Genomic DNA, 9380 nt, shown 5'->3' on the forward strand with positions numbered 1-9380 from the left:
CACAGCAACTATTTTTTCTAATCATTATGCTAAGATAGACCTTAACTGAAATGCCTCAATTAAAACAACAAAAACCCCTTACAACAAATGAAACACAGGAGTCACCCCATTCCAGGTGCAGAGAATAAAACTCTAGCACTAAATGCACTCTGCACAAGTGTGGATTTAGTCATGCCAGAAATATTTCTAAGACTCCACGGCTTTATGAACAATTGTGGGGAAACTTGACTTGGCAGCTCAAATACAGCTGCTTTTCCACCCCTGGGATAGAAAAGGCATGCAGAGGTACACAACATAAAAGCAACAGCAGCCCGATCTGATGGCAAGACAAGCCATGTAATCACTTCTGTTCAGGTTCCACTAAGAACTTGAGTTTATTGGGCAAAACTAACTTCACTCATCCTGGGATCCCTTCTTGTACTAGTGTGGCTACTCCTGTGCAACAGGCAAAAGCTCAAACTTTCTAGATGTGATCAGGAAATGGAAACTGAGTGTTACTCTTCAAGAAAACTGTGTAGATCAAAGTAATTCCATGAAAGAAAAGCTGGTATCAAGTCGCATTTGAACATGCGCTTGATGTGCTCCTTGTGCCAGATCCAATTCATCTGAGCAGATGTGTAAAATTTTTGACTGGTTGGTCAGCGGTGTTGCTTTCACATCCAGTCACGCTTGAAGAAAGGACAATGTATTGGGAGAAACAGTGCTTGGTTCACTAGCTGGTCTCAACCACAAACCCAAGGGCATTTCAAGAACTCCCAAGTCTCTTACTAAAACAAATAAGTTACTCCAGCAAAAGAGGCAAGTAGGATAAATTGTGATTTCCCCAGCATGAGGCAGAAAAAGAATCCCATTACACTGCAATAAACACAAGAGTTTGAGTCACCAATTTAATTTTATACAAGTCAAACTACACATTGTATAAAGAGTACAAGGCAGTTCTAATGTTTGCTATTGCATGTTACAAAAAAAATCAATTTAGCTATAAAGGGGAATTTTTGGGATGAGTCCTATTCCACAATTTAAGTGAATTGGCAACTGTGGTTTAGCAAAGCCTTTGTTAAGACTAGAACTCTAGCTCAAAGAGATTACATTTCCAATAAAGTTCAGACTTACACACAACAGTATTATAGTTCTCCTAGTCTGAAGCAAAATGTTAACATAAATGAGTCAAAAGGGAGGGAAGACAGTTTTATTCACTTAGTTTTCATAACCAATAGGTATTCAGAGGCTGACAAACCATACAACATACTAGTGACTTGGACCACATCCAAGAGACACATTAAGTGTCTGACAACAGTGACACTTGATATTCGAGAGAAGAAAAAAAAAAAAAAAAAAAAGCGCTTTCGTTCTTTCAAGTTTGAAACTTAGGATTTTTCAGCAATACTGTATGATACAGGTTCCGGAGTACCTTTATTACCTTTAATACAGTCACAGTACGGGGGGGGGGGAATGTTCTTTTGGCAAGTTAAGATACAATACAAATGCTCCAAATTGAGTTTATTGCTGGTCTAACATCTTTGTAGTATTGTTACCAGTTTATACAGTTTGCAGCCTGCTTCCACAAATTAAGATAAACCAGAGAATTATCTGATCTGCCCAGCAAGGCAATCCTGCCTTTGGTAGCAAGCTGTAACCTATTAAGCTAATGATACCCATAGTTCGAAAACCATGAAAAAAATAGGAAAAAGTGATACTTTCAAAAAAGCCCAGATTTAAGCCTGTTTATATTCAGTTTATTTTTAATATAAAAACCACTTTGCACTTAAGAGTAGTTAAGTTACTCCTGCAGAAATGCTATAAAATCAAACTTTTAGCTGAACTTCTACAAAAGGGGGACTTTTCCTGCTTTGTACCACCATCCGATCTTGTATTTTCAAATTTGGGATACAAATGAAACCTTTATGCCTCATTACTTAGTTCTTAGGCCATTCACTCCTGCAAGAGAAAAAACCAACTTCTGAAGTACTAACATAACACTAATGGCCTGACAAGTAGGAAAATGTTCCGTAATAGTGTGCAATGTAAGAGGAGAGTTCTAGTCTTAATCTCTTGAACTAGATCTTGATCGTGAACGAGATTTTGAACGAGATCTGGAGCGGGACCTCGAAGCAGCTCTTTTGGGTGGCGACTCTGAACGAGCCTTGGCAGATTGCTGCTGCTGCGGAGAATTGGAACGAGACCTACTCCTTGACCTGGACTTAGACTTAGCATCTCCTTTACCATTTTCTTTGGGAGATCGAGACCTGGACCTGGATCTGGACCGAGACTTCTCAGACTTCTCCTTGGATCTGCTGTGAGAGCGTGAACCCCTGTCAGACTTGGGTTTCGATTTGCTCTTTGATCTAGACTTCCTGCTTTTAGATCTGGAACGTGAACGGTCTTTGCTTCGTGACCTGGATTTAGATCTTTCAAAAAGAGACAAGAGTTTATTCTGCATGAACTGAAGTGTACTTACAGCAGCTGTATAATACCTATCAATCAGCAAGTAGAAATTCCTGTACCAACAGAAAGCAACGTATCACTTACCGTGAACGGCTTTTGGAGACACTACGGGATCTGCTGCGGCTGCTCCTACTTCTACGACTTCTGCTTCTAGATCGTCTTCTAGATCGCGACCTACAAACATTTAAAATGCAATTTGCCCCTTATTCTTCGTCTGGCATGCCCTGCTATCCTACCTAACAGAGGAAAGCTGCTAAAGAACTTCTCAAAAACAGGTATGGCCACACCAAGACGTACTATTCATCCACCCAGTCGATATACTGTCAACGAATGACATCTGATGTTTCACAGACGAAAAACTCTCCAAACTGGCTTTGCTGTATTACCTAAAGTAATACCTTCTACATTCTAAGACATCTTCCTATCCCCAAAATACCAGCCAAAGGTAACTAGTGCAGACAGAGCTAACCTAGACCCATTCTTAGTGTATGTAGTCTTGATGCAGAGACTGGCTCGTCCCAGAACATTACCTTGACCTGCTGCCAGAGTAAGATCGCCTGTGGCTTGACCGTGGCTTGTCTTCAACCAGTCTGATCTTCCTTCCATTTATCTCTGTGCCATCCAGTTTGTCCAGGGCACGCTTCATGTCCGAGTAAGATCGGAACTCAATCACTCCTTCATTTGTACGCTCTTTGTGAGCATCTGCATAGGTTACCTCACCAGCTTGCCTCATGAAATCCTTCAGGGAGTAGATGAAAAATTACTTAACCATTCCACATGCTTATACTCTATGTTAACTTAAGACAAGTCTGAGCAAATGCAAGAAGCATTAATTGCACGTAGACATTCATGCACAAATACTTCTCAATTACTTCTACCTAAATCAAAATGAACATTGATATTAAAGGAAGTTATTGCTTCCTGCTAGTCACAACAGGCTCCATGATAGAACGTTAATACGTACTTTCAAATCCTGCCAACTACAGCGACTGGAAAGGTTTTCAACAATCAGTCTGTACTCTGTACGAACAGGCGGTCCGTATTTATCTCTTCCAGATTGTCTCCGACTGCTATATCCGCCACCACCCCCACCTTTATTGTACAAAGAAATAAAGTTAGGTCGTCTCCTAGCATGAGGAAAAATAAAATGTTCTGAAAAAGTTAGTTAAACAGTTATATTTACTGGAGTAGGACTTTATTTCTCTAAGCCTCCAATAAACTTTGCAATTTTGCCATAATCTATATTAATGGCAAATCAAACAGACTAAAATCCTACAAGTCTGCGCTCCTAAGATCTGTTAGAGAGTGACTGCTCCTTATTAGATTCACCTTGCTAAGTTTTATTTTACAGAACATTGTAAAATATAAAACTTAACTGATTACATGCATTTCTACATTTTACAAAAACGTTTACTAGTTACACTAAGTACTTACATCACAGTATGAGGTTTTTGGTGGTGGTTTGGCCACAAAACACGCAAGGTAACAGTCACCTAGTTCAGTTTAACCAGTTTTGTCTAACCCTTGGAATCCTCACCATCACCCTGCGTCTAATGGCAAAAGGCTGCTGTCGTCATGGCTTCCGGTAAGGTCAGCCAAAGGGTCATAGGGCAAGGGTCACACAATGTATGGAAAAGCCATGGCCAATCAGGAAAGGCAGTCATCTTAGCCTCAGTGGACACAGCCTCAGCCCCACTGGTCACTTTTAAATTGAAACATCAAGGACTTGTTAAAAAGTTTGAATTGAACATGCAACAATTTTAAACAACATACATTTGATTCTTTTTAAAAAGACAAGATACCCACCCCCCCAACACCAAGCTTCTACAGACTACCAAAAGATGGACCTTAGTACTTTTACTTACAGTACTAGGCCAGCTAGGTTCTTATACGGCTCAGCTCAAGGAGCTATACAAGTTAGCTGAACATATTTACAATATCCCCCACTTAGCACAACAGATTCCTGCTCGAAAACCTCCCCCCACCCCTTCCATATATATATTTATTCAACTGAAACATTCACATGAAAGTTCACAGCTGATTGCTTCCACCCCAATTATGCAACGGTATTCATTAACGTCAGTGATGCAACATCACCGTATCAGCTAAACGCTCCCGAGAATGCCGGAGCCCTGCACTGGGCAGAGGCCGCTCCCAACACACCACAGACCCTCGCCACCGGCCACAGCGCTGCGGCCACCGCTGCCTCACGCCACTCGCCCGCTCGCCGCCGGGGGTACCTGCGTGCAGCGCGGGGCCGGGCGCGCAGCCAGCGGGCTCCGGCGCTGCACCAGGCACCCCCCCCGCCAACGGCCGAGCCGCCCCCCGCGCCCCCCCGCCCGAAGCGGCCTCCGAACCACGCAGGAAGACGGGCCCGTACTCACTGCGGCTGCTGTAGCTGTACCCGTCCCTGTCGCGGCGGGGGCCGCGGGCGTGCTCCACGATCACGCGCTCCCCGCACAGATCCTTGCCGTTCAGCTCGTAAACGGCATCGTCGGCGTCGCGGGAGTCCTCGAACTCCACGAAGCCGTAACTAGGAGATGGGAGAACGGCCCGGTGAGCCGCCCGCCCGCGGCAGGACAATGGGGCCGGCCCCGCCGCAGCGCCCCCGCTCCCCCCGCGCCGCCGCCATCTTGCGCCGCGCGCCACGCGGCAGCGCGGGCGGGAACGGCCGCGACATGGGGGCGGCGGGCAGGGCCCGGCCGGGCCGGAGGGGACGGCGGGGTGCGTGCGTGTGTGTGTGTGTGTGGGCCGGGCGGGGCCGGCCCTGGGGCCGCGGGGCGCAGCTCACCCGTTTTTGAGGTCAACCTCGAGCAGGCGGCCATAGCCGCTGAAGAAGCGCTGGATGTCCTTCTCCCGGACGTGGTAGCTCAGGCGGCCGATGTAGACGCGCGGCATGTCCGCGGCGGGGGGAAGGGGAGGGAGAGGAGGAGGAGGAGGAGGAGAGGGAGGAGAAGAAGAGAGAGAGAGAGAGAGAGAAAGAAAGGAGGGGAGGGAGGGGGAGAGAGAGAGCGCGAGAGGCGGCGAGAGGGGCGCGGGGACCGGCGCTGCAGGCCCGTACGCACCACAGCCGCGGCCTGCTCCGCAGCACAATGGCGCCCGCCGCCCGCCGCCGCTTTTATAGGAGGGGCGGGGCCGGGGCGGACGTTACGGCGCAGGCCCGGATGGAAGCGGGACGCAGCGTGGACGTCATCACGCCGCCGCGCGCCGGCGGCGAGGGGGCAGCGGTGCGCATGCGCCTGGCGCCGGGTGGGGCTGAGGCTGCGGCCGCGCCGTTGTGGGCCTGCGCGGTGGCGGCTGCACTGCGGGGGGGCAGGGGGCAGGGGGCAGGGGGCAGGGGCGGGGGGCTGCACCTCCCGGCGCAGCGGAGGAGGTCGCAGGGCAGTGCCTCCCGCTGCTGCGGCCCGGCAGTCGTCTCCGAGCGGGCCCGCTTCAGCCGGGGCTGGTGCCGGGGAGGGTGGCCCGCCCGAAGGTCCGGGGCCCTCGGGGGGCCCCTCAGGCGGGGGCAGCCCGGGGGCCTCTTGTTGGTGCAGTTGCTGTGTAGACACGGCTACGTGGGACCCTAATCGTGGTCCCCAGTACTCGCCCGAGGTTACAACTTCTGTGTCCGGGCTCGCCTTCAGCATTAGTTAATTTCTTTTGCAGTACTGAAACCACTGTCTCAGTCTGCTGGGCTGTGCATTGTAATGCTATCTCATGGCGTATACTAGGATTTGTTTATTTGATAGAAACTGTAAGTGTAGATTATGTTATAATAACATGTAACATTTTTACAGATAACACTATTTTACATATACACTATTTTATATCTTTTTAATGTACACTACACAATTTTTTTAAGGTGGAAAGGCTGCATTTACTACTGGATTTCTCCCAGCTGCATGAGAAGCAGCTCATGTTTGCCTAATGCTTCAGTACTGTGGGCATCTGGGTTAGTCAGTAATGCAGCCCCCCAAAGACACCACGATTGCTTTCGGTTTCCAGGATGTTACCTGTGTTAATCTGTAATAAAGCAAATGCCAAGTTTGGGTTAAAGAAGTGGGGGGAAATCTCTTGACTTTCACTCGAGAGTCTCTTCTATTTTTTTTTTCTTTTCTTTTTCTCCCTCCCCCTTAATAAAAACTTGGTTTGTCCAATACAACAGGCAATGAATGACCTCTTCTGCTATAGTGGACAGCGCTTGGCAGGTTTCACGAGTTCATTGGTTTTGGTCTGCTTTAGAAAGTCTTATGCAGATAAGTTACTAATTTATGGGCCTGCTATAAAATATCACCAAGAGATACTTTGACTTGTGGGTAAATTTAACCATTAGCCAGGCCGTAGCATTTGTCAGCTCTGTGTACACAATTCAAAAGGCTTTTTTTTAGCCCTGAATAGCCCAGCCAAGAAGGGAACAGCACAAGACATGCTGTACCTTACCCTAAGCCTACTGAAATAAAAGCTCTCCTGGAAGAGCTGGGATGTATCTCACACTCATGGTCTTTCAGCTGTTTTGTTTAGAGAAAAGTTCTGAAGCACAAGTTCTGAAACAGGGAAGTGGGAAAAGCATCACAGCTATTGATTGCTAAAATGTAATAGTATCTCTGAGCCTCTCCCATGGACAGCAATACCACTGCATGGAGCGCTCTATGTACAGGACTGAAGGATGGCTGCTCCTACTAAAAACTCAGAATATAAAAAAATCCATTTGTTTCAGTCATTTGTGTCTTCTTTGAGATAGCTGCAGGTTATAATATCTGATCATAAACGTCCTTTCCCCACTACAGCTATGTTCTGTTATTTTCCACTCCTGCTCCTAAGAGGATAATGATTCGCTGTCTCAACTTTTAAAAACCTTGGATATGAGCATTCACCTGAAATTGTCTGTGCTGGCACCTATGAAGTAGGAGAGCTGTGTGCTAAGACTCACTGGGAACGACACAATTAGATAGTTCTTGCTAAAACATCCTGTGCTTGGTTGAAGATAACGTGTAAGCCTGCACTGAAGTACCAGGATAAGAAGGAAAGCTAAGCCTGCTTTTAGGGGTGTCCCTACAAATGGATGCTCCTCAGGATCAGAGCCTTAAATAACTGCCTTTCCTGAAAGATCTGCACTTTCCTCACAGCCCATAAAAGCTGCTGTCTCATAGGTGATGATGGCCATTTCAATGTCTCTGCCTCTTAGTATAAGAAATTTCTTTCCCCCTTCCAAGAGGGAAAAATAAATTCTTCATGACAAAAGCACTGTCCATGCATCCTCTAAGCCTTCAGCTGGTGTTTATATCACTGTCTTTTCTGGGGAGAACATCCCCACACAATGCCCTAGAAATGGATGAAAACCATTCTGTTCAGTGCAGGGCCATATGGAACATGAGTGAGCACAGACAGTCCCGGCACTTTCTGGCCTCATTTTATGTGTGCAAAGGACAGAGCTTGGGACCTGCCCATCCCGAGTGCTGGAATGTTGAGCAGTAGGAAACAGAAGCACAGGAGTGAGACAGTCCTCCTGTAGTGAGACAGTCAGACAAACCCACTCTAAAAGCAACATTGATTGGAAAAAACCCAAGTAATCAATGGAGCAGTGCAGAAGAGCGAGAGACTGTGAAAGGGACAAGTGGCACTAGGAATGCATTTGCTAGGTAGGGGAGTGTCTAGGGAGGGAAGGAAGAGACAGCTGCCTGATTCCGTCTCCCCTTGGCCTAGCTCGTTACCACAAGCAACACATCCTGCTGACGAGGTGAGCAGAGCTGCCTGGGCCTCAGGCACTGGGTGCCTCCCCAGTTCTGGACCAGTAAAGCACACATGCAGGGTGGCCCTCCATCATACACGTGCTAAGCACATGCAGTGACAAAGGAGCGGTGCGGGTACCTCCACGTGTGCGGTGCCTGTTTCTCCAGAGGAGTATCATTGCCTGTGCCCCATATACTTTTGGTAAGCATACAGAGGATGTGACCACATAGGATGTGAAGTCCCATGTTCCATGCGATACTGATACACTGCTGCTGGCTGGTATGTCAGGCTTCCAAGGGCCCCCATTACATGATGGTTCTCTCTGGGAGGACATCTCAAAGCTCTTGGCAGGTGGCAAAAGAGAGAGATTTGCTGAGGCCACATGGAAGAAGGGAGGGAGGATTCATGTTAGGATGTTGCAGACTTGTTTTGCTTTTCTGTTCCTATACTTGAGGAGGAATAAAGGGCATTCTAGGTGCCACCTCACTGGGTGCCACGCTCCGTGTCCCGCTCCAGTGCCCCCTCAAGCCATTTCTGAATCCTTGATTCTCACACCCCTGCCCTTTGTTCACTGTTTGTCCCACGTAATCAGTTATCTGGCTTTCACCATCGTTTCTTCTTCCTCTAGCCTTCTCCCACCTTGGGGAGCTTGATGGCTGTGTTAGGACCAGCCTGGTGCCCAGTAGGAGAATGACAAAACCTCCTCCTATTCCAAGGCCATTTATGGACCAGCCTTGGCTCTAATTAGAATGGCCTCAGCCCTGTGCTCTCTTGTGCCTTCTCTTATGGTCTGTTGGTAACCCTGAACAGAAAGAAGTGGCTGTAAAGCAGTGACACAGTGAACAGAGATGAGCCTCACCTCTTACGCAGTCCAGGCAGGCTGGTGGATGTTGCTCAAAGGAGATGCAGATAAGATCCAATTATCTTCTTCATCCTTCTGGATCAGTGGGCCCAGGCCATTTCCCTGACCTCTCTCTGTTGTGTCCAATTATTTTCACGCCCTTGACTTAACAGTCATATTCCTGACGTACCCGAGCATGCACAGCAGCAGGTTCAGCCTCTGAATCAATAGCCTTTCTCACGCACAGAGGGACGTGTGTTCTTGACCCCTGGGAGGCCCGGATAAATGTCTCCAATGCATTAGTTTTGTGGCCTGATCCATCAAATCAACCCACACTGCAGAACTGGAAACCGCAGCTCTGTAGTTCAAACTGTTGGTGGTTTTT

The 9380-nt window shown here is 47.7% G+C and overlaps 1 protein-coding gene across 1 annotated transcript; it reads right to left on the minus strand.

Annotated features, from left to right (window-relative positions):
• Window positions 1–873: 873 nt before the first annotated feature.
• SRSF6 (serine and arginine rich splicing factor 6) lies at window positions 874–5562 on the minus strand. Its single transcript, XM_037402435.1, has 6 exons — window positions 5237–5562; window positions 4830–4978; window positions 3410–3537; window positions 2976–3184; window positions 2530–2619; window positions 874–2408 (listed from the first exon to the last, which is right to left on the minus strand). The coding sequence occupies exons 1-6, from the start codon at window positions 5341–5343 to the stop codon at window positions 2045–2047; spliced, it is 1047 nt and encodes a 348-aa protein (XP_037258332.1). The 5' UTR covers window positions 5344–5562; the 3' UTR covers window positions 874–2044.
• Between the last annotated feature and the right edge of the window lie 3818 nt (window positions 5563–9380).

The sequence above is a fragment of the Falco rusticolus genome, chromosome 10 (assembly GCF_015220075.1).
Source record: "Falco rusticolus isolate bFalRus1 chromosome 10, bFalRus1.pri, whole genome shotgun sequence".
In the NCBI taxonomy this organism is placed as follows: Eukaryota; Metazoa; Chordata; class Aves; order Falconiformes; family Falconidae; genus Falco; species Falco rusticolus.